Source organism: Scyliorhinus canicula, chromosome 2 (assembly GCF_902713615.1).
Source record: "Scyliorhinus canicula chromosome 2, sScyCan1.1, whole genome shotgun sequence".
Lineage (NCBI taxonomy): Eukaryota > Metazoa > Chordata > Chondrichthyes > Carcharhiniformes > Scyliorhinidae > Scyliorhinus > Scyliorhinus canicula.
Genome location: NC_052147.1, coordinates 211,107,413 through 211,133,354, shown reverse-complemented (window position 1 = coordinate 211,133,354; position 25,942 = coordinate 211,107,413). Strand labels below are relative to the sequence as shown.

Here is a 25,942-nt window from a genome sequence, read left to right as displayed (position 1 = left end):
ATGTGGAGCCAGCTCTTACATAACCTGGGAGTCTTCTCCAACACTGGAGCTCTGACATCTGGAGGTAGGATGTTCAAAGTCTGAAGACCCTTGGCAGGTTAGTGTCTCCCCTGACACTCTGTCATCTGTTGCCCTGGTCCTGGAAGAGCAACGCCACCCCACCCCCCCCCCCCTCCTCCTCTCTAGGATGCTCTTCCTGACCTGGTGCGGTGGCACGTTGATGTCGCTGCTGCTGGTCGATTGTAATCAATAGAATAGCCAAGATGACTGGTTTCATGATTCTTCAGAATCATAAACTAAAAGGAAGTGATGAGGATTGGGCCAGTGCCCTGACCCTCAGCCCTCTCTGCTTCTGGGACATCCATCCATGCGCTTCCCCCTCAATGAGCACCTCTCCATAAGCCTCACTCACTCCCCTTTAACACAATATCAACTTCCCCACAGCTGTTCCTCTCAACTCTACCTGGATAAAGTACATTAAAGCTCAGTGGTACCTAACCCAGACTACCCCCCCCCCCCTCCACACACACACACACACACAAATTCAAGCTAAATTGCCTGTTAATTGGGAATTTGTCTTTAAAAGAAGCACCAACTTCCTCTGGACAATTCCGCTGGGCTGAGAACCATCCGGCAGAAGTAATTTAAATCACTAACCTCAGGTAGTTCTGCCAGTTTTACCATGATAATTACTCTGAAAGAGTTAGATTTAGAGACACACCTCTAACAGCAGAGTAAATACATAAAAGCTCAGACCCAGCCTTGCATGGTGTGGTGAATGCACATCATGTAATTCACACTGTATAGTATTGTGTCCTTGTGGGCTCTGTCTGTGAGCCATTGCGCGGCTCTGCCCACAGGGGGAGATGAGGAGCTTATACAGGGCTCCACCCTCGGCTCCACCCATGGCCCCTCCCATACCAGAAGTATAAAGTGCTGCAGCCTTGTGAGTCTGCCCTCAGTTCTTCTGGTCGCAGGCAGGCTCAGTTGTAGGTCTATTAAAGCCACAGTTTACTTCCTATCGTGTCTCGAGTGAATTGATGGTCACATCACATGGGACACCCCCCACACACATGATCCCGCTCGAGATCCCAGCACTCCACCCTGAACCTGACACCCCCCCCCTCCCCCGCCCACCAGCTGTGAGCTGGTCCAACCCCCATGCCCTCCCAGACTGACCCTCCCCCCGCTCACCTCTGACCCATTCCTCCCCGTCATGGACTGAACCCGCTTCCGCCCCCCACTCCAATCCAAACCGACCGACCTCCACCCCGGTTTAGTCTGACCTGACGCTGGCACCCCCATCCCCCATTGTCTGATCCATTTACCTTAAAATTGTCCCTTTAAACCTCCCCTCTTCAGCAGCCACTGCTGTAAAAAAGGGGGGTGATTTACCTCTCTGTGCCCCAGCTACTCCACACTGATGCTACCGGGGACGAGCTTGACTGCTCTTGTCTCACCCAGTCTGTGTGAGGAAGGTCAGACGAGACCGGGCTTTGCAATCCCAGTGTGGAGGTAAAGTCCATCAAAAGTGTCAATCCGCCAGAAATTACTCCTCTGAGAAAGTTATGGGCCAATATAGCTTTTCTTAAATTCATTCTTGGTAACAGACAAAAATTGATTTGGTGTGTAATAATATGGGTTTTGTGAAAATCTCCTTAGTAGCAGTGAGCTTGGAGCTCGGGGAGAGCACAACACAGTTTGGAGACCTGGAAATATCACTGGGACCGCATCTACCATTGGTCCAGCTGAATTACAAACTCCTGAAGCTTCTGCTGTGAGTAGGGTGTGTCATTTGCTGTAACACTCTTTAACAGCTTGCACAAACATATCATTGACTGTAGAATAGTTTAGACACATAACTGAGGTGCAAACTCCGCAGTTACTTAAAAAAGATCTTTGCACCTTCTCACATGTGCCTCTTCCACCTTCCCCAGTAATTGACTTGAGTTCTGTTCCTGGTCTGACAGTACATATTTCAAGAAGGCGCCGCAAAAAATGATGTCTGAGTTAACTGTAAAAATCACCATGGGATCATACGTCCCAACCGGTCAGCATAACTACATGACAGATTTTCTAAATCTTCTCTTTATTGCTGAGGAATTTTGAAGGATCTTGAAGTAACTATGTTCAGCTGTCAGTCATGGAAATATCCTGGGACAGCTTCAGTTGGTTGGATTTAATCCTGCATGTTGTAGTGGGAAACATGGTGGCCTGTCCAATTATTCGTTGGCAAGCTAGGTCCCGCATCAATCCCTCAATGCCCTGAAAGCCTTCCTCAATTAAGGCAAAGGGCAGAAGGGGCAAATGCGAGATTCCCAACTGTCAGTGGCGGCATGTCAATTGATGTAAATAATGACCCATTATCCCTGAGCGCACTGTAATTTAATGCTGGCTGGAGATTAAACGGAAGTCGCACGACTTTCTTCACCCTCAAATGGCTGACCAAAAAGCCCGTTAGGTTGGCTAGCCACCTCCCGGAGAGACCCTTGCTACCAGGCACTCTGTACCTGATCGAGCGAACTGGCATTGGCAGAGGCGGGCCAATGAAAGACAACCTTGCCCCTGACTCCTGGCTACTCCTTTCCTGCGACGCTCACTCCACTACCCCCACCTTGCCTTCATTCACTTTAGATCTGGGATCCCATGATGACCCTGGACTCTTGTGGATAAGTTTCTGCCAGCAGCTGCCAACCCCATTGGCACGGGCAACATGGGTAGCAGTCCTTGGAGTGGCTGCAAAGTCTTGGTGGATGGGACCTCTGCTGCTGGGGACATCAATCACAAGAAAGGCCAGATGGTGATCACTTAAGGCTCTGAGGGGCACTTGGTCCCGTCACACCTCTCCCGGATTTCCAGGTCGCTGTCCGTGTGGAGTTTGCACATTCTCTCTGTGCCTGCATGGGTCTCACCCCCACAACCCAAAGATGGGCAGGGGAGGTGGATTGGCCACACTAAATTGCCCCTGAATAAAATAAAGAAAAAACATGTTTCTTTTTAATTATTGGTGCACATACCTCCTTAAAGCAATTTTTTGAAACAACTCCTTCATTCAAATCAGGAAAGTCTACTTTAAATACATAGTGCCGACAGTTCTTGCATTAAGAATTCACACACAGGGAGAAATGTAATGCCCCCCCCCCCCCCCCCCCCCGGCCACTAACTTGCAGATTTGGTGCCATTGAATCAGGCAAGAGGGTGGCAGCTGGGGACCCTGGCCTCCTCTATTGGCTTTATTAAATACGCCCATAATTACTGATAGATATCATAAGAGATTTCTATACTAATGTACCACTTCTTGTTACACAGAACAGTGGATTTATATTGATGTGAACATTTTCCAATAGAGTCTTCAGTTCCAGAATTGCCTGATTTTTCAGTCATTATGAGCCTCAGTTTTTCTTCTTCTGCACATTACATCGAAACATACATAGAAAATATAGAAGCAGGAGGAGGCCATTTGGCCCTTCGAGCCTGTTCCGCCATTCATTACGATCATGGCTGATCATCAAGTGATCTCACCCACCCCCCCCCCCCCCCCCCCATATGAAAATGAAATGAAAATCGCTTATTGTCACAAGTAGGCTTCAAATGAAGTTACTGTGAAAAGCCCCTAGTCGCCACATTCCGGCGCCTGTTCGGGGAGGCTGGTACGGGAATTGAACCGTGCTGCTGGCCTGCCTTGGTCTGCTTTCAAAGCCAGTAATTTAGCCCTGTAGCCTTGATCCCTTCAACCCCAAGAGCAATATCTAATTCCTTCTTGAAATCACACAATGTTTTGGCCTCAATTACTTTCTGTGGTTACGAATCCCACAGATTCATGACTCTCTTGGTGAAGACATTTCTCCTCACCTCTGTCCTAAAAGGTTTAGCCCTTATCCTCAAACTATGACCCCTAGTTCTGGACAACGTTGTGTTGTGTTGGCTGTGGTATGTTTACAGTGGATTGGTTAGATAGCTCCACTTTGTGTTATGAAATTTGTAGAACTCTGAGGTATCACTATGATTCATGGACGGGATTTACCAGCTGTTCACATCAACGGGAAATTCCGGTCCCAGACCGGCGCACAGGTTTCCTGGCGGCGAGGGGTGCTGTCAGCAGAAAACACCACTGAGAAACACGCAGCGGGGTGGTCGGTAAATCCTGCCCTTTGGCTTTGTTTGATCTGGTTCTTAAAACGTATCTTTTTCAACTCTTACATTGGAGGATCCGCTATACACGTTCTGCTGCACACGTGCTGGTATCCATTTCTCTTTTCCTTTGAAATCTGACAAATGTCACCTGGAAAATCCCTTGGTTCTGCTTCCACCATGAGATACCAGACATCTTGTTTACACATGTTAACTGGATGTTACAATAGCGGAGCAGTCTGTGTAGTGATCTTTACATGGGTATGTACAGATGGGGCTGATGGAACATGGAAAGACCACTAGGGGGCAGCACTGGCAGGTATAAAGGGGAAAGCAAGCAGCCCTCAAGCCTCTTTGGCTGATTAGACTGTGAGGGGAACAAAGGCAGAGATTAGCTCAGGGCTGCTAGTGTGGTCAGGCCTAGTTGTAGTGTATAGAAAAGTTGTAACCTTCTAGCTCATGCAGTTATTTAAGTTGTGTTACTCAATAAACTTTATGTGAAACTTCAGGACGACTTTGAGCCTTCTTCTGAAAGCCTTTGCTGCAACTGAATTGAGTAGCACATGTTATCTGCCATACAGGCAACAAAACAGTCTGCAGCTCAATGCGAAATTCCCAGCACTCATCTGAAAGATAACCAAGTCTTTGGTGCATTTATTGTGGAAAGCATGTTTGTTGTTTCAAAGGTAGCTTCCCTTTTACATTGCTCGCTGGCCTTGGTTTTAGAAATCCACTTCCATGTAGTGAGAATATGTTTTTGTCCTAGTTCTGACTTGTTTCCCTTTTTGACTTAAACAATGGGACTGATTTTACGTCCCATTCCACCCTAGAAATGGGCATGGATTTGATGTGTAAAAACAGACGGAGATCAGAGACAGCAGAAGCTCTACAAAGTGTGTGAGAGCTTTTTTGAAATGCAGCATTGAAAAATGTTATTGGGAATTGAGAAGTCTGTTGGAAGTTCAATTAATGGGGAAAGTAATAGAACATTAAATGTTCTTGGCCGTCATCATTTTCATTCTGCTATCAACTAGGTTTTCATGGTCCTACATATGATTTGTTCTTATTAGCTTCCTTTTTGGCACAGCAACAATACTGGGACCTGTGGGTTTCTCAATAGCAATATCCTTTTTTGAACTGTTAGGAAAAATGAAAGCGTGATCTCTGAAGCGAGTTTTAGGCTGCACGACAGATGTTCTGTCCCTACTCGGATGTACTGCCAGAAGTCAAGTCAGCCATGATCATAATGAATGGTGGAGCAGGCTCAAAGGGCCAAATGGTCATCTCCTGCTCCTATTTTCTATGCTTCTTTGTCAATCTCTTTCTTCAGGTTGATAATGCTTATGGAGGCTTTTATTCCCAAAGGAAACTGGGGCAGTAGGCTTGTTTCCATTACTAAGATAATGGCACGCCTGACTAACTATAATGCCAGAGACATTGGCAGCGGGATTCTACCTTCTGGGGACTAAGTCCCCACGCTGGTGGGAAAACCGGCGCCAACCCCTCCTGTGTCAACAGCGCCCGAAAGTGCGGCATTCTCCGCACGTCCGGGGACTAGGTGGACGCTGGAGGGGTTGGCGCCACTCCAGGTGGCGCTGAAGGGACGGCGTGAGTTCACGCATGCGCCAAAGGGCCGACTAGATCTCGCACATGCGCGGAACCGCCGGCACGGTTCCGCACATGCACAGACCGGCTGGTGTATTTTGGCTCATGCGCGGGGGCTTCTTTTCTCCACCCCGGCCAGGGCGAAGCCCTACAGGGGCCGTCGAGGAGGAGGAAGTGCCCCCATGGAACAGGTCTCTTCCCCCCCCCCCCCCCTCCGAGGACCGCCCCCGCCGACTTACCTGCCAGGTCCCGATGTGTCGGACCATGCGTGACCCACGCCGGTGGGACTGGCAAAAACTGGACGGCCGCTTGGCCCATCGGGGTCCGGAGAATTGGTGGGGGGGCGGGGGGGGAGTCGCTGCCAACAATCCCCGACCGGCATGGCATGAATCCTCCTCCCCTCCCGAAAAACGGCGGGGTGTCGGAGAATCCCACCCTGGATGTCAGATTTTCCCTGGCATGGTATGAAAGAAGGCAAAGGAAAATGAGCAACAGCCCAGGTTCCCTGTTTGGGACATAGACCACCCACAATATCTGCATTCAAGTTTACGTTCTCATTCTTCTAACTCTTTTTGCTTGGGGACCCTAATCTCAGGACCAACTGGGGTTCACAATTCCATACTTGCTAGCAGTGAGATGGGTGGCTCAATCATCCGGGCAACAATTTCCTAATTGGCTGTGTTGTTAAGGACAGCAGACGGGTACTCGAAGGTGTCGGCCTGATCAGAGGGCCAGCTGCTCCATCAAGGTGGATGCTGATGAGGCAGTTTGGGGACCGAAAGGGCACCTCGACATCAAGGCATTTTCACTGGCCAACTTGGAAGGGTTGCACAGAAGATGGGAGAGACACCAGGATGGGGGGAAACCTTCAATAGGCCTATTTATTGACAAGGGCTGTCATGGCCATGTTGCTGGAAGACTGCCTCCATTAAGGTGGCAGCCTCAACACATGGGGGGGGGGGGGGGGGGTACCACTCCAATGTCAGTGAAATGCCCACAGCAACAAAAAATGACTCTTCAGCGGAGCTTTAATTGTATTAACTGGCTGTCCATCTCTGTGGGGTGGGAAGTCGACTCAGATCCCAGACAGGCCCTGTTGTGGTTCGCCACAGGCAGGAATACATTGATTGACTCCCAGCTGTTTTCTCAGATGCTTCCAACCTCGTCTCATGGGGCGAGGGCAAACCCAGCCTGCCGTGTGCTATATGCACCCGTTCCAAATCTGCATCTGGAGCTCTGAATAATTATGCAAATGAGCTGACCCACAGAAGTCACAGAATCCCTACAGTGCAGAAGGAGGCCATTCGGCCTATCGAGTGTGCACTGACCATCTGAAAGCACACCCTATCTAGGCCCACTCCTGTACCCACTAAGGGGCACTTTAGCATGACCAATCCACCTAACCTGTACATCTTTGGACTGTGGGAAGAAACTGGAGCACCCGGAGGAAATCCATGCCGACACGGGGAGAAAGTGCAAACTCCACACAGCCCGAGGCTGGAATTGAACCCAGGTCCCTGGCACTGTGAGGCAGCAGTGCTAACCACAGTGCCACCATGCCGCAATGAATGCAAGTAATCCATTACTGATCTGACAAAATTTGCATCAGTTCTTAACCTTTACACAACATAAAAATCATCCTTAGTCTGTTTAATTAAATGAAACTTGACATAAGAAAGTATTTTCCATTCAATTTGAACAATTCAAATCCTGTTCTCCCTTGGTATTTCAGTGGCTACTGCTGCTGATTAGCTTCAATCTGCTGCACACATCAAGTGTACAAATTGTTCATTAATGGCCTGTAGAATCCTAGTTCCTCAACCCTCTGGAGACAGCCTTGGGTTGTGCTGTGGATTTGTGAACTCTGCACTTAATTTCTTTTCCCAAATGGGGTGATACAACCAGTCTCTCTTGATTATTCGTCCATTTTAGAAGCAGTAAAAAATCATCCTAATAGATTGAATTGCCTTTTCTATTTCCAAATGTTCACCAATGGACATGGCTTCCCATTGTCGAGGCTTTTAGCCGTGTAATTATGTTCTGCTCAGCAAAAATAACCTTCTGTCAAGTTGTCAACAAGATAGTCTCTTTACCTCTTTTCACACAGTTTAATTGTGTATTCCTGAAGATTTTGGATACTCTAGTGTGCTTTTCAGATTATCTTGGATAAATTATTCTATATTAATCAATATTTATTTAGCACTGTTTAAAACTCATTGTTCTTCTTGAGGGTGTCATTGTTGGGGTTCTGTGGTCAGAGATAGTTTACAGTGTGATTGTGAAGCCTAGATAACCTTGGAGTAGCTGGCGGAATATCAGAATGAACTTTAGTGAACCAGTGTACAAAATATTCTTTGATCTGGAATTTTATTTCTAGCAATAGGATGGCTAGAATTGGGTAGGTAACTACACCAGCACAGGTGTTGGGTAGGTAACTACACCAGCACAGGTGTTGGGTAGGTAATCACACTGGCACAGGTGTTGGGTAGGTAACTACACCAGCACAGGTGTTGGGTAGGTAATCACACCGGCACAGGTGTTGGGTAGGTAACTACACCAGCACAGGTGTTGGGTAGGTAATCACACTGGCACAGGTGTTGGGTAGGTAATCACACTGGCACAGGTGTTGGGTAGGTAACTACACCAGCACAGGTGTTGGGTAGGTAATCACACTGGCACAGGTGTTGGGTAGGTAACTACACCAGCACAGGTGTTGGGTAGGTAACTACACCAGCACAGGTGTTGGGTAGGTAATCACACCGGCACAGGTGTTGGGTAGGTAACTACACCAGCACAGGTGTTGGGTAGGTAATCACACTGGCACAGGTGTTGGGTAGGTAATCACACCGGCACAGGTGTTGGGTAGGTAATCACACCGGCACAGGTGTTGGGTAGGTAATCACACCGGCACAGGTGTTGGGTAGGTAATCACACTGGAACAGGTGTTGGGTAGGTAATCACACCGGCACAGGTGTTGGGTAGGTAATCACACCGGCACAGGTGTTGGGTAGGTAATCACACTGGCACAGGTGTTGGGTAGGTGACCATTCCAGCACAGCTGTTAGGTATGTTACCACGCCGGCACAGGTATTGGGTAGTGACCACACCGGCACAGGTATTGGGTAGGTAATCACATCATCACACAAACCTGCCTCCCATCCATTGACTTCATCTACACCTCCCGCTGCCTGGGGAAAGCAGGCAGCATAATCAAAGACCCCTCCCACCCGCTTACTCACTTTTCCAACTTCTTCCATCGGGCAGGAGATACAGAAGTCTGTGAATACGCACAAACAGACTCAAAAACAGCTTCTTCCCCGCTGTTACCAGACTCCTAAATGACCCTCTTATGGACTGACCTCATTAACACTACACCCTGTATGTTTCATCCGATGCCGTTGTTATGTAGTTACATTGCGTACCTTGTGTTTCCCTATTATGTATTTTCTTTCATTTCCTTTTCATGTACTTAATGATCTGTTGAGATGCTTACAGAAAAATACTTTTTACTGTACCTTGGTACACATGACAATAAACAAAATCCAATCCAATTGGGTAGGTAGAATTCATAGAATCTTGGAATTTACAGTGCAGAAATGAAAAATGAAAACGCTTATTGTCACAAGTAAGCTTCAAATAAAGTTATTGTGAAAAGCCTCGAGTTGCCACATTCCGGCAACTGTTTGGGGAGGCTGGTACGGGAATTGAACTGTGCTGTTGGCCTGCCTTGCTCTGCTTTCAAAGCCAGCGATTTAGCCCTGTGCTAAACCAGCCCCATAAGGAGGCCATTCGGCCCATTGAGTCTGCACCTGCCCTTGGAAAGAACACCCCACTTACACCCACACCTCCACCCTATTTATCCCCTTAACCCCATAACCCTACCCAACCTTTTTTGAACACGAAGGGCAATTTATCATTGCCAATCCACCTAATTTGCACATCTTTGGACTATGGGAGGAAACCGGAGCACCCGGAGGAAACCCACGCAGACATGGGGAGATCGTGTAGACTCCACGCAGACAATGACCCAAGCCAGGAATCAAACATGGGACCCTGGAGCTGTGAAGCAACTGTGCTAACCACTGTACTACCGTACTGCTCCCACTGGAGCAGGTGTTGGGTACCCACACCAGCAAAGGTGTTGAGCAGGTAACCACACGAGCACAGGTGTAGGGTAGGTAATCACACCGGCACAGGTATTGGGTAGTTAACCACACCGGAGCAGGTGTTGGGTAGGTAACCACACCGGAGCAGATGTTGGGTAGGTAACCACACCTGCGCAGGTGTTGGTGAGGTAACCACACTGGCAAAGGTGTTGGGTAGGTAACCACTCCAGCACAGGTGTTAGGTATGTTACCACACTGGCCCAGGTGTTGGGTAGGTAACCACTCTAACACAGGTGTTAGGTATGTTACCACACCGGCAAAGGTGTTGGGTAGGTAACCACTCTAACACAGGTGTTAGGTATGTTACCACACCGGCACAGGTGTTGGGTAGGTAACCACTCTAACACAGGTGTTAGGTATGTTACCACACCGGCACAGGTGTTGAGTAGGTAATCTCACCGGCACACGTGTTGGTTAGGTAACCACCAGTGCAGGTGTTGGGTAGATAACCACACCAGCACAGGTGTTGAGTAGGTAACCACACCAGCACAGGTGTAGGGTAGGTAACCACACCGCCGAAGAGGTTTGGTAGATAATCACACCGGCACAGGTGTTGGGTAGGTAACCACACCGGCACAGGTGTTGAGTAGGTAACCACACCAGCACAGGTGTAGGGTAGGTAACCACAGCACCGAAGAGGTTGGGTAGGTAATCACACCGGCACAGGTTTTGAGTAGGTAATCACACCGGCGCAGGTGTTGGTTAGGTAACCATACCATCACAGATTTTGGGTAGGTAACAACACCATCTTACACCTTTTTACAATCCACTCATTACCCTACAACTTGCATAGTTAGGTAATTAGGCCATAATCCACGAGCGACCTTAGGCATCTCTCTGTAATAGAGAGAGACAATTGGTTATATAGCTTGAAGGACATCACTCCATGTTAAGCATGGGGCAGGTGAGGAGGCAGGACCCATGTCTATCTCAGCCAGAATGGGAATTGAACGTTATTAGTGATATTTTGAATCAAACGCTGGCCAACTGAGCTAACAGGCAGCCACCCTATAAGGTAAAGTGTAGAAACACTGGAAATCATAAAACAAAAACCCGATGTACAAAGGTCCATATGTTAGCATTTCAAAAAACACTGCATCATTGAGTAGAAAGTTTTGCTCCGATGTGGAGGTTGAATGTACAGGTTTTGAGTTAGTTTTAAAAGATGAGCACTAAGAGTAACAATCCTCAAAAATAACAACACTGAGTTTCTTACAAGTTGTGCCCGAAGAACTGGTGTAAATTTGTAACTTCTCCCCAGGCTATAAAACTGGTGACATGGATCAAGTGCAGCTGTTGTGCACCAGTTCTATACACACACAGTAATCTGAAAAGCTATCTCAATGTGCAAAGACCTTGTGCGTCTGTTTATGGATTGCTCAGCCTATGTTTATCCAAAAATGTTGAGGCTTATGACTGTGCTTTGCTCTCACCCTAATGCTAATTTTTTCCTTAATTGTGTGCCCTACTTTACCCTTTTTCCTCCTAGTGGCATTACTAATTGCTTGTTATTTTCCTTTTCCCTTTTTCCTGCTCTCACTTTTGGTAATGCCCCCGTCCTTTCTAATCCTGCAGTCCTCTTTGCATACTGCCCGTCAGAGTGCTTCTGAAATTCCCAGTGCTGCGGATCTTGTCAATGCAATCGAAAAGCTGGTTAAAAGTAAACTGGTAAGTTTAGCGTTTCTAGAAAAACAAACATTTGGAATTTTAGTGCACCTTTCAAGTACTGATCCTTGGCCACACAAAATTGTTCTAAATTCCAGGAATATTGTTCACGACGTAGGTGACAGCTCAATGGTAGCATTTTTGCCTCAGAGGCAGAAAATCACAGTTCAAACCACACTTTGGAGAAGCACATGACCCGGGGCTGACACTTCAGTACACTATTGCTGTGGTTCTCTCTTTTGGAAGGGACATTGAACTGAGGCCATGTCCGCTCCCTCAGATGGACATAAAAGGGCGCAATTTAACGGAAAAAAAGACGTGGGTCCGTTTTGACCGTGAAGAGCGGGGTGTTTCTTGGAGCCTGCAGCACCGAGAACGACCCCGCTATCAAACGTGTCTTTGAGTTTTTTGGGGGAATGCCACGCCGAGGCAGCACTTATCTCACTTCCTCTCGCAAGATTAACTGGTCGCCTAACCAGTCGAGCGCAACAAGATCGTTCAATCACGCCCACAATATCTCATTGCACTATTTGAAGAAGAGCAGGGAAATCCGCTAATTTCCTGGTGAACATTTGTCCTTCAGGCAATATTGATTAAATTTATTTTCTGCTCAATTATCTTGTTGGTTGGATCATGGGTCATACAAATTGGCTGATGTATTTTCTCCACGACAGTGATTATGCTTCAAAAAAGTCTGTCCTTGGGACAACCTGAGGTCACGAAGGATAATAAATAAGTGCAATACTTTCATCAATGTGACTTTACAATTTGATTACCATGAATCAATATGAGACAACATGTTACACTTGAACAGCAACACTTCTGCAACAGGAGTTTAACCCTGATAAGTGCGAGGTGATTCATTTTGGTAGAAAAAATTTGAATGCGGATTACAGGGTCAACGGCAGGGTTCTGAGGAATGTAGAGGAACAGAGAGATCTTGGGGTTCATGTCCACAGATCTCTGAAGGTTGCCACTCAAGTGGATAGAGCTGTGAAGAAGGCTGATAGTGTGTTAGCGTTTATTAACGGGGGCTTGAGTTTAAGAGCCGCGGGGTTATGCTGCAACTATACATGACCCTGGTGAGACCACATTTGGAGTATTGTGTGCAGTTCTAGTCACCTCATTATAGGAAGGATGCGGAAGCATTGGAAAGGGTATAAAGGAGATTTACCAGGATGCTGCCTGGTTTGCAGGATAGGTCTTATGAGGAAAGGTTGAGGGAGCTAGGGCTTTTCTCTTTGGAGCGGAGGAAGATGAGAGGCGACTTAATAGAGGTTTATAAGATGATGAGGGGGATAGATAGAGTGGACGTTCAGAGACTATTTCCTTGGGTGGATGTAGCTGTTACAAGGGGGCATAACTATAAGATTAAGGGTGGGAGATATAGGAGGGATGTCCGAGGTAGGTTCTTTACACAGAGAGTGGTTAGGGTGTGGAATGGACTGCCTGCTGTGATCGTGGTCAGACACTTTAGAACTTTCAAGAGGTTATTGGATAGGCACATGGAGCACATCAGAATGACAGGGAGTCATGATCTTGGTTTCGGACAAAGCTCGGCACAACATCGAGGGCCGAAGGGCCTGTTCTGTGCTGTACTGTTCTATGTTCTATGTAGGAGTGGAATTTGTTTTATCTAGTTGATAGTCACTGTATTTTAAGTTTAGTTGCTTTAGATTACAGTTCTGCTGAGTGATGCTCCCTCTTACACAGCATGTAATGAAACCACAAGTTACAAAGGTAGTTTGCAGCTTTAAAGTTGAAACAGTAATGACACTCATTCCTTTGAAGATTTAGTGCTGTTACTGGACAGCAGGGTGGATAGAATTTCTGTATTATCCATTTGAACTGAATCTATGGACCAGGATGTGTACACTTCTTATTCTTTAAATCCTGCCTTCTGCATGTAGAGAATTTTTCAGAGTTGTAAAATAATAGGCTGAACTACTGGCGACAGGAGCATTTTGAGGTGATGAATAAAGAATATCACACAAAGCATGTTTTGAAACAGTGGGCGGAATTTTAGGTGAGAAAATCAGTGCAATTCCTGCCAGCCCCGACGGCGCAATCCACAAGGAAATTTTCAGGTACTTTGAAAAATTCCCCTTGTGAACAACACTGTGCATGAGGCACAAAGCATCTGATTTACCCGCCCTGGGGTCATCTGAAAAGTTAAACAAAGAAGATGCTGCACTACCACATACTCCAAGGGGTTCCTCCCCTTCGTGCTTTCTGGCAGACCCACGATCCGCAAGTTTTGCCAACGTGGTCGGTTCTCCTGGTCATCAATTTTCTCCTTCAGCCCTTTTGTATCTTGACCAACCTCTCCACCTCGGCTTCGAGGGCTGTGATCCGATCCCCCTGGTCCGTGGCGGCTTTCTCGAGGTCCCATGTCATTGCCTCTTGGGCCTCAAGCCTCCGCTCCATTTTGCTCATGGGCTCCTTCATGGGGGCCATCGAGGCCTCAACTGCCGCCCCCACGGCCACCATGAGGTCTTCCTTCATCGGCTCTCTAAGATTCTGGAACTGAGAATTGATGAAATCCATTATTTTCTTCATCGGTGCCTGGGTCTGGGACTGTGGGACCGTCCGTTCTCGGTTCCTTGCTGCCATGCAGACTTCCCTGCTCTGAGGCTAAATTTTCCCTCTTCTCCTCTCTGGACATTTTTCGGTTGGAATGCTGATTCCTCGGCATTTTGGGTGGCATTGCGGTGGATGGGGGCTCAATTTGGTGAATTTTCCATTTTTTTTTGGTGTTCGTTTGTTGGGGTTAAAGGGTCTTAACCTCGGTTTCTAGATGGGAGCCACCTTTTATGCGCCTGCTCAGCTCGCGGCCGCCACCGGAAGTCCCCCATCATTCCAAATATTTATACAGAGAGGACCAGCAGCTATAAATTTGGGTTATGGTCAATGTAGTTAGCGCTTCCTAACACATTAAACAAGACAGGAAAAAATAGGTTGAGCCATGAGCTACGTTTTAACTATGAGGAAAGGTTGAATAAACTTGGTATGTTCTCACTGGAACAAAGGAGGTTGAGGGGCGACCTGATAGAGGTCTACAAAATTATGAGGGGCATAGACAGAGTGGATAGTCAGAGGCTTTTTCCCAGGGTAGAGGGGTCAATTACAAGGGGGCACAGGTTTAAGGTGAGAGGGGCAAGATTTAGAGGGGATGTATGATGCAAGTTTTTAACACAGATGGTAGTGGGTGCCTGGAACCCGCTGCCGGAGGAGGTGGTGGAAGCAGGGACGATAGTGACATTTAAGGGGCATCTTGACAAATACATGAATAGGATGGGAATAGAGGGATACAGACCCCAGAAGTGTAGAAGATTTTAGTTTAGATGGGCAGCTTCGTCGGCGCAGGCTTGGAGGGCCGAAGGGCCTGTTCCTTTTTCTTTTCTTGTTCATTGTTCTACCAGCAGCAAAAAGTCTCAGGATAAAAGTGGACAAGGATACAACCATAAGTACATATTCCCCAGCACACGCCCACCCCCAAGGATGAAGAAGATAAAAAGCTGCCCATTCCTCTAAGGGAAAATCCTAACCATAAAGGGGGGGGGGGGGGGGGACGACAGGATATCAATTACAGTACAGTACCTTGCTCAACCCCACACCCTCATGCACTTGGGAATCAATAAACCAAGCATATTCAAGCACATCAGAAAACTCAGCCTCTCAGGATGTCCCTAATAAGTTCCTTCGAGAAGCGGCGTCCCAAGCATAAGAGGGATGCAAGATATCAAACACAGCACTGGACTTGGCCTAGTCCAGCACACTGTGAGATAAAGGAGTCAATACCCCCAAACCCCAGTACACACCAGAACCCACTATCCAGACTTTCACTTCAACAAATCAAACGGGGACAAACCAACCACACTCAGGCATGTACCACCACTCATTTCTCCTTACCCCAATAACACTAAAATCGGCAACCAGAAAAATAATAAGAAGGAACCCGGTCCTCTCCAGGATGCATGATCTGCCCAGGCCTTCAAAGGAGACAAGTATGGATTCTCAAAATTCAAAGCAACAACAAAAAAATAGCAAAATGAAAACCCGATACAATTAGCTCAATCCGGCAGCAGGGGGGGTTGGCGCTGCCAAGCTTGCTTCATTATTATTGGGCATCGAATGTGGACAAGGTGCGACAGTGGTGGGAAGGAGAAGGGGTAGAGTGGGTTAGGATGGAGAGGAATCTTGTCAGGGATCTAGTTAGAGGGCTATGGTGACGGCAGCATTGCCAATGGCTCCGAGTAGGTATTCAGGGAGCCCAGTGTTGTAGTCCACGGTGAAGATATGGAATCAGCTGAGGAGGCATTTTAGGATGGAAGGGATGTTGATGGTAACGCCGCTGTGCGAGAATCATGAGTTTGAGTCGGGCAGGATGGACAGTGTATACAGGAGGTGGACGGAAGTAGGGCTGGTCAAGGTGAGGGATTTGTATTTGGAGGAAGGGTTTGCCAGTCTGGAGGAGCTAAGGGGGAGGGTAGAGCTGCCGAGGAGTAGTGAGTTCAGGTATCTACAGGTTAGGGACTTTGCACGAAAGGTCTGGAAGGGGTTCCCTAGATTGCCGGGATACACCCTGCTGGAGTGACTGCTCCACCTCAGTGCCCATGGCACTCTTTTCACGCACCCTCCATGCCTCCGAAATTCGGCACTCCTCTGTCGAAAAGGAGGCCCAAGCCATCGTAGAAGCTGTGCAACATTGGAGGCATTACCTGGCCGGCAGGAGTATCACTCTCCTCACTGACCAACGGTCGGTAGACTTAATGTTTAACAACACACAGCGGGGTAAGGTCAAAAATGATAAAATCATAAGGTGGAGAATTGAGCTCTCCACCTACAATTGCGAGATTTTATATTGCCCGGTAAGCTCAACAAGGTCCCGATGCCCTATCACGAGGTACATGTGCCAGCGCACAAGTGGACCGACTCCGCACCTTGCATGATGATCTCTGTCACCCAGGGGTCACCCGCTTTTATCACATCATAAAGGAACGCAATCTGCCCTACTCCATAGAGGAAGTCAGGGCTATCACCAGAGACTGCCAGGTCTGCGCGGAATGTAAACCGCACTTCTACAGGCCAGGCCGTGCGCGCCTGGTGAAGGCCTCCCGCCCCTTTGAACGCCTCAGCGTGGATTTCAAAGGGCCCCTCCCCTCTACCGACCGCAACACGTACTTTCTCAATATGGTCAACGAGTACTCAAGATTCCCCTTCGCCATCCCGTGCCCCGACATGACGTCTGCCACCGTCATCAAAGCCCTCAACACAACTTCGCTCTGTTCAGTTTCCCCGCCTACGTCCACAGCGACCGGGGATCCTCATTTATGAGCGATGAGCTGCGCCAATACCTGCTCAACAGGGGCATTGCCTCGAGCAGGACCCCCGGGGAAACGGGCAGGAGAAGTGGGAGAATGGGAGAGTCTGGAAGGCCGTCCAGCTGGCCCTATGGTCCAGAAATTTCCCGGCCTCCCGTTGGCAGGAGGTCCTCCCCGACACCCTTCACTCCATGCGACTAACGAAACTCCCCATGAACGTCTCTTTGCCTTCCCTAGGAAGTCCACCTCCGGGGTTTCGCTCCCAACATGGCTGGCAGCTCCAGGACCCATTCTCCTCTGCAAGCACTTGCGGCTCCACAAGGCAGACCCGTTGGTTGAGAGCGTACAGCTACTCCACGCGAACCCGCAGTACATCTACGTAGCGTACCCCGACGGCCGTCAAGACACAGGGACCTCAGGGACCTGGCACCAGCTGGGTCCCCACACACCCCCCTCTCTGCCCCGGCGCCACCCTCCCTCCCCCGGCGCACCCCACCACAGCCCCCGTTCCAGGACTTCCGCCCTCCCCTTGGTCCCACCCGTGGATGAAAATGAGGTCGACACACTCCCGCAGTTACTGACGACCGAACCGACACCTGAATCGCTGCAACTGCGGCGCTCACAACGATGGATCAAGGCGCCCGGCCGTCTAAATTTGTAACCTCTTTCTTAAATTTTAAACAACCTGTATGTAAATAGTTTTCCACCACCCCCGCTGGACTCTTTTTTTAACAAGGGGTGAATATGGTAGTCACCACTGTTGTATTGTGTATACTGCATACGAGGGTATTACGGTAAGGCCCCTGTACTACAGGTATGGGGGTAGATCCCTGCCTGCTGGCGGCGGAGTATAAATATGTGGGCTCTCCAAGCTCATACATGATACACCCTTGTTAGGATAAAAGACAAAACCTGAAATCAACAGCATAATCACAAGGGAATCAGGTCCGAGATTATTGATGAACTACAGGATAATACCACCATCTATGTGATGAGCCATCAATTGCATGAGAGACGAGTTGTATTACAAAAGTTAGGCTTTAATAAACTAGAACTTAGCCCTGCGGTTGTCTACAATAAAATGGACGACCGCCGGGCATTTGACTATTTATACCTCGGCAAGGATGCGTGGTTAACTCAGCCTCTCGACCAATCGGTCGAGAGGCACATGACCGACCAGGGCCAATGGTAAGCCGGTGTTCTGCCCCAATGGCAGACAGCTATGCAAATCATATCACCACACTATGTCTCTTGGAAAGACCAAAGCCACGACAGGATTGTTGGACAATACGCAGGAGATCTTGCTGGAGAGTTTAATCGAATAAAGTGTCTTCGCCTCCAATGCCCAGTTGTCTGGAATGTTAGAGAGCACAATTGCTCTCTACTTCAGGGATAGTCAAAGATAATAGATACTCTTCTTACTCAGGATGTAGCATTCCGAGATCTCATTGCTGTCATGCCTTAGCACTTACGGCACATAGACAGCCACTGCAGAGTTTTGGACAGCCACAATTGTTTGCACATTTGGCAACTTTGGGATGGGCAGAATGTTTCTTTATTAATTAATTGTTGTTATTTCTAACATTTCATTGATGCAAATTGTCCTATGTTCTCTTTGTACAACTTGCAGCAATTGTACCCCCCTCCGCTGTGCCAGAAATATAGCCGTGTCCATCATAAAAGTGCTTGTTTAAAGTCGGGTCTGGCCGCAATTATACAACCATTAGTGATGTACTTGGCCTGTAAAGCTCGGGTCTCAGTTAATAGTGACAAAATGTTCCTCAGTTGACGGGAAACATTTTCAGCTTGAAAATTTCCTTTCTCCTTTGAAATCTGGATTTTGGGTATGTTGCCAATAGCACAAGTGTCAACGCAGATTTATTACAAGTTCTCCAGACTATCACTGGTTAGACAATGAACTCTGCCCTTACAGAATGTATCCGAACTTAGTTTGTGGACTTTCAAAACTCATTGTAGGATTCAGGCCTTGCAGGTAATTCTAAACCCATATGTTCTGAAAGATCCTCTTGTCCCTAACAGTATAACTCTAACATAACAATGGCAAAACTAATTTCTGTTGTTATTTCTTGATCTATTAAAACTGATTTTGAAAAACCTGAATGCATCGTAAAGATACTTCTTCATTTATTGCATTCCTGATCTATGATAATAATAATAATCGCAATTGTCACAAATAGGCTTCAGGAAGTTACTGTGAAAAGCCCAGAGTCGCCACATTCCGGCGCCTGTTCGGGGAGGCCGGTACAGGAATTGAACCCGCGCTGCTGGCATTGTTCTGCATTACAAGCCAGCTGTTTAGCCCGCTGTGCTAAACCAGCCCCTGAGAAAAGACTGCCCATTTTGATTGCATTTTACCGAGTTTAAGTCTGTTGAAGGACTATCAGCGCAGAACAGTGGTTAGCACTGGTGCCTCAGAGCACCAGGGACCTGGGTTCAATTCTGACCTTTGGTGACTATCTGTGTGGAGTTTCCACATTCTCCTCATGCCTGCGTGTGTTTCCTCCGGATGCTCCAGTTTCCTCCCACTGTCCAAAGATGCACAGGTTAGCTGGATTGCCAATGCTAAATTTCCCCTCAGTATCCAAAAGGTTTGTTGGGGTTATGGGGATAGGGAGGGGACTTGGGCTGTAGTAAGGTGCTCTTTTGGAGGGTCAGGGCAGTTTCGATGGACCAAATGGCCTCCTTCCACACTATAGGGATTCTATGATTCTATTAGGCAGTTCTTGTTTCAATTCCTGCATTACAAAAGAGGGAGGAGGAGGGCAAGAGGATGGTTGAGTGTACAAATAGGCTATGCTTGCATTGCAGTTACTTAGTAATTATGGTGCTTGCCATTTGCAAGTGATCATTATTTTACCGTCTTTCATTCTTTGAACAAATTTGCTATTTGAACTCGTCGCAGATGATAAATATGGCAAAAGACTGATCAAGTTAGTGATGATATGACAATAAATAAAGGGTTATTTTAATTGTCCTTTAAAAATGCTCAGATCCTTCCCTTTTGTTGTTTGGGTGTTCTTTTGTTTTTTTCTTTTATTTGTAGTTGCTTTTGAAGTTGGGTGGGTATTGTTCTTGGGGTGTTAATAGAGTTGAGATGTTTATATTTTGTAAAAAATTTCAATAAAAATTTTTTTTTTTTTAAATGCTCAGATCCCTGTCCTGGTTGCAAACTAGAATTACGCCAACGTCTTGGAAATTTGTGTGTTTGAGCACTTTGTTCTGCAAATAGGTTTATAAAAGCATCAGTGGAATAATTTGATTGGGCATTGACCAATTACGTGTTTGCAACATATGCTGTATCAATGTACACCATTTTTGCTTGCTTTGTATTAAGAATGGTTCATTAAGCAACAATTATTTTCTAGACTCTAGAACCAGGCTGCTCCTTTCGAAGTAATTTGAAGGATCCCCTTAGTCCTGAGACAATGAATTCTTCACTGTTACCTGGAGCTCTTGATGAAGAAAAGCGGGCCAAAGCACTTAAAGGCAGAACGTAAGCTACATTCTTTATGACCATACCAGTGAAATGGAACATGAAAATTGACAACATTCAGATTTACTACTTTGCATGAAATGCTTATATTACACCATGTGCATATCTAAGAAAAAGTTAGAATGCTAGATCAAATAATCAGGAATGTAATCATTGCAGTGCTGTGCACAATCTTAAGTGTGCTTTGTATATTGGGTATCATTTTTATCATAGAATTTACAGTGCAGAAGGAGGCCATTCAGCCCATTGAGTCTGCACCGGCCACTGGAAAGCCCACACTTCCAACCCATCCCTATAACCCAGTAACCCCACCCAACCTTTTTGCCTTTTAAGGGCAACCCAGGGAAAGTTTGGAGGCAACCACTGCCAAGTGCGAACACGGGCTGTATATAAGAGCCGCCTCAGTGCTGTGGGACGTTTCCTTAGTTATTAAAAAAATAGTCCCTCTAACCCTCAACCCCCAGGCGTCTCTGTGTCCATCCATGCCTCCTCATTCCCCCATCTCCCTACAGCCTCTCATGCCCCCCAATGCCAATCTGTGCCCTCCAAACAGCTATTAAAGATCCATTATGCCCCTTAAGCCAAAGTATGTTGCCAGACAACCCCTATGACTCCTCATGCGCCCATGCATAGGTATGACCCTCAAACAACCCCTATGCCTCCTCGTACCTCCACGCCAAACTATGGCATTCCCATTCCCATTGTCCATCATACACTGAATAGAAGCAATAAACACTGCAATGACAGGAGGATATCTTTAAACAAAGCTTGTAAAAAGTCATTCATTAATAACTTTACACTTAAAAAAGCTGGGCGGGATTCTCCCACAATTGGCGGGATGGCCTGATGCCGGCGCCAAGAACAGCGCGGACCACTCTGGCATCGGGCCAACTGGAAGTTGCAGAGGGCCGGCGCGAGTTGGCGCATGCGCAGAACCACCTGCGTGGTTCCGTGCATGCGCAGACCGGCCGGCGTGTTCCTGCGCATGCGCGGGGGGTTCTTCTCCGCGCTGGCCATGGCGGAGCCCTACAGAAGCCGACGCGGAATGAAGGAGTGCCTGCGCGGTACAGGCCCACCCGCAGATCGGTGGGCTACCAGCCAGGTCCCACCATGTGGGACCATGTTCATTTCACGCAGCTGCCACACGAGTATCCCGACTGGCTGGACCAGATTAGATCCATGCCGTCGGACTTCAGCTGGTCCGGGGATAATAATGTCGGAGTGGGCCTCTAGCAATGGTCCCAGATGGCGCTGCGTACTCCCCGGTGACTCCGCTTTTCGGTGCCCGGAGAATTGGCAAACCGGCGTGGGTCCCGAGTTCTGCGTCAAACTGGATTCTCCGTCCCTGCGCTGGCCTTGATTTCGGCGTCGGGGTGCAGAGAATCCAGCCCGTAGTCTTTTGACAGTCACCAGAGACGGGAGGAACAATTTATTTCACCGGCCTCAAATAATAATCTGCCTTGATTCAGCTTTTGGTATACCACAGGAGAGATTCTGTCATCAAAGGGGTTTGGCGCAAGCCACGTTACCAGGTTTTTTGGGGTAGCCCTTTGTTTCAGTAACCGTTGGTAATTCCACAGGTGAGGCTGGAGAAAAATAAAGTGGGTATAGCCCCACCATCTCATTCATTTAATTTTGCTGGGCCTATGTCTACATCATTGTTCATTCAAAATCTTAGAATTCTCTACTCAAAGGCACCGTGGAAATATCGTTACCAAATACACTGTAAAGGTTCACGAAGGCCAAGCACTTTCTTGTCGAGGACAACAAAGGATGAGCAATAAATGGTGACTTTGTAAACAACACTTAGATCCCAAGAATGAATTGCAAGCAATCTCACAGGTTTTGCAACGTCATGGTGCTTATTAAACAATTTACCTATCTAGCTCTCTTTTGCGAATGCTTGCAGCAAAACTACATTTGCCACTGGGCTGGTATCCTGAGCAACAGCACATCTTATATAAGAGGCTTTCTAGGGAATCACAATGCCAGGTTGTATAGACATGGGGCGGGATTCTCCCGTACCCGGCGGGGAGTCCCGGTGGGACGGAGTGGCGTGAACCACTCCGGCGTCGGCCCGCCCCAAAGGTGCGGAATCCTCCGCACCTTCAGGGGCTAGGCGAGCGCCGGAGTGATTTGCGCCCCGCCGGCCGGCGTGGAAGGCCTTTGGCGCCACGCCAGCCGGGGCCGAAGAGACTCCGCCGGCTGGCGAGAGTCCGTGCATGCGCGGGTGCATCAGCGGCTGCTGACATCATCCCCGCGCATGCGCAGGGCAGGGGTCACCTACGCATCAGCCATCGCGGAGGCTGACACGGCCAACGTGTAGTAAAAGAGTGCCCCCACGGCACAGACCCGCCCACCGATCAGTGGGCCTCGATTGTGAACCAAGCCACCGTAGGGGCACCCCCAGGGGCCAGATCGCCCCGCGCCCCCCCAGTACCCCGGAGCCCACCCACGCCACCAGGTCCCGCCGGTAAGGGACCTAGTCTGATCCACGCCGGCGGGACCGGCAAAAAACCAGCGGGACTTCGGCCCATCGCGGGCTGGAGACTTCGGGCAGCCCCGGGGCCCATTGAGTCGCGCCTGTCCCCTCCATTCTCCGGGGCGGGTGGCGTGACTCACGCCTCGCCGACTTTTGGAGGGCCAGAGAATTTGGCGGCCGGCGGGAGCGGGTTTCACGCCGACCCCCGGCGATTCTCCGACCCGTTGGGGGGTTGGAGAATCCCACCCATGAAGTTCACAAAGTTCAGATTTTTGGGATTGAACTAAAACAGAGTAATCAGACCTGAAACCTGTCCTCTTGATTTTGGTGTGAAGAACATTAAATGTAATTCCCATATGCCATTTAATACAAATATAAATCAATAAAACTCCTCCTTTGATCATCCTGAGAGTTGTTTTCTCTAATTCTGCCGTAAAGCATCTCCTCTTTACATTTCTTCTCTGTGCCCTTGTCAATATATATACTTGTTCTGTTGAAGTGTAATCTAATCTGTACATTATAAAGCCTCAGCTTGGCCTTTGTAAATTTGTAGAGCCACAATGTTAACTGTGTGGCTAAATAGGGTGCGATCTTCCCAAAAGAAAACAAAGTGCCCTAGCAAGCACGTTTAACCGTGTATTTCCTGGCACTCAGTGCCGAGAAACACATGGTTATTCAATGGTATTTGTATTGACTAAGGGGCCTAAATGGAGAACACACGGTTGAGGCTGCGCTTTGCCCCGTTTTTTTACAACGGGGAACTCGGCTTGTCAGAACAGCCCATTGTAGCGAGAGATGGCGTCCCAATCTCCAAGGCCCACAAAGCAAATCCCTGACCTTCCCCCAGCCTGAACGCAGCTTGGGAGCATCCCCCAACCCCCCCCCCCCCCCCCCCCCCCCCCACCTCCCTCGCATCCCCCAACAACTACAATGGGTGACCCGGGCCCAATAGTGTGCGCAAAAAATGCCAGCTTGGCACCTTGGCAATGCTAACCTGGCATTGTCTCTGCCAGCTGGCAGTGCCATCTGGGCTTTCGGATGGCAGCTTTTCGCACTTCCTCCAGACACATCTTTTGTGTCTTTGCTTGTATCCCCCCCCCCAGGGTACTCCCCATTCCCGACCCTCAGGGGACTCCCCACATCACCCCACTCCCGCCACCCTAGGGATCCTCCACATCACCCCGAACACCCCAGCCTCCCTGGCCTAACATTCTGCCCACCACCCCCCATTGCTGATGTCTGAACCCCCACATCCTGTTCACTTTCCGTTGAAATTTCAATAGTCCCTTTAAACTCACCAGCTTTATGGCAGCTAGTGCTGTGAAAAAGGGGGCATGTCCTCCTTTGCTGTGCCCCTTTTATACCTCACTGCTGAAGCCCAGGAGCTGCTCTGCTGCCCCTGTCTCACCTGGCCTGAGTGAGGAAGGTTGGGCGAGACAGGATCTTTAGAATTACAGTGAAGGAAAGTCGCTATGGAGTGGCAGTCCGCAGTGATTGCCACTCTTGAAGTTATGGGTCTAATGGCCTCCTTCCATGCTGCAACCATTCAGTGATTCTATAGGTTTGTAGTGTACAATGCATGTTCTCAGGGTTCAGAATTGAAAGGCTTCCTCTGACCCAAGTAACCATTAGGGATTCCTTCAGTACTGCACTGAAGTATCAGCCTGGATATTACGCTTACGTATTTGGAATAGGGCTTGAAAGCACAAACCTCTGACTCAGAAGAAAGAGTGCTACCACAGAGCCACAGCTGACACCTTAAAACTTGAATACAAACCAAAAATACAGCAATCACTAATAATTTCAAACAGAAAGAGAAAATACTGGAAATACTCAGCAGGACTGGCAATATTGGTGGAGAAAGAGCGTGAAGGGATTCATTTTGGTTGAAAGAACTAGGAAAAGTATTATAAAATAAAGGATACAATTCATGCACCTATCCTGCTTGCCGCAAATTGTTTCCGGCCCTCCCGGTGTCTAACTCTCCCAGTTGTCACTGACCCCTCCCACTGGCCACGTCTCCTGCTCGCCGCCTGCTATCCTGCTCCCAACCTTCCTGTTTTAGATTGGTTCTCGTTAAGTGGACCAATTAATGTTTTATAGAGGTAACGGATTCACCAGGCCTACTGTCGGGAAGCTTGCGGCAGTTCCTGTTAAATCGCGCACATTTCCATTAGATCGCGCTCAGCATTTTTTTTTAAAAAGCCATTATATTTTCTCCTGCGTCACTCAATATGTGAGCCTGCCAGTATTGGTGGGAGCTTTGAAAGGCCTGGATTTACTCTAAATGTGAACAAAATCCTGTATAATTATTGAATATATGCTGACTTCATTCAGCAGTTCCACTTTTGAGAAACTTCATGAATTTATTTCAAAACTATTTCAATGTCTGCTGCTTCAGTAGCCTGTGAGATCATGATGCTGCCAGAGAAGCAGATTACAGAATACGTTTGATAACATTGGAACGTATGCCCTGTAATGCTCACCCGATTCCCAATTCGGACAATGTACATCGTGCCCCCCAGCAATACTTGGACTTGCCAGCAAAGCTCACTCCGCACCGGGATATCGTCACCTTATCCCACCCACACAGCAACAATGTACAGCGCCGTCACGCAATCCGTCTCCTGACTCACCTTCTGGAATCCTGTCCGGCCAATATCAGGGGCTGGATTCTCCGCACCCCGACCCCGAAATTGCGTTTAGCACAGGGGCAGAGAATCCACTTTTGCACATGGAATCGGGACCGGCGACTGTTCATCGCTTCTCCATCCCTGAAAAGGGGCGTACCCGGGTAGTACGGGGGCTGAGGGATGGGGTGGATATTGTCGGATCTGAGGGAGGGGTGGATATTGTCAGGGCTGAGGGATGGGGTGGATATTGTTGGGTCTGAGGGAAAGGGTGGATATTGTCGGGGCTGAGGGAGGGGGTGGATATTGTCGACACTGAGGGAGGAGGTGGATATTGTTGGGTCTGAGGGAGGAGGTGGATAATGTCGGGGCTGAGGGAGAGGGTGGATATTATCGGGGCTGAGGGAGGGGGTGGTTATTGTCGA

At 48.3% G+C, this 25,942-nt stretch overlaps 1 protein-coding gene across 7 annotated transcripts in view; it reads left to right on the top strand.

The window, feature by feature from the left end:
• Positions 1-25,942, top strand: part of kalrna (kalirin RhoGEF kinase a) — a 1,222,490-nt gene that overhangs the window by 1,056,129 nt on the left and 140,419 nt on the right. For 6 of the 7 annotated variants that reach the window (XM_038789521.1, XM_038789520.1, XM_038789517.1 and 3 more), the window contains 2 exons: positions 11,478-11,570; positions 20,278-20,405. In XM_038789521.1, the coding sequence (XP_038645449.1) occupies positions 11,478-11,570; positions 20,278-20,405 (221 nt within the window). The remainder of the gene's footprint in view (positions 1-11,477; positions 11,571-20,277; positions 20,406-25,942) is intronic. The other variant, XM_038789519.1, reaches the window with a different exon arrangement.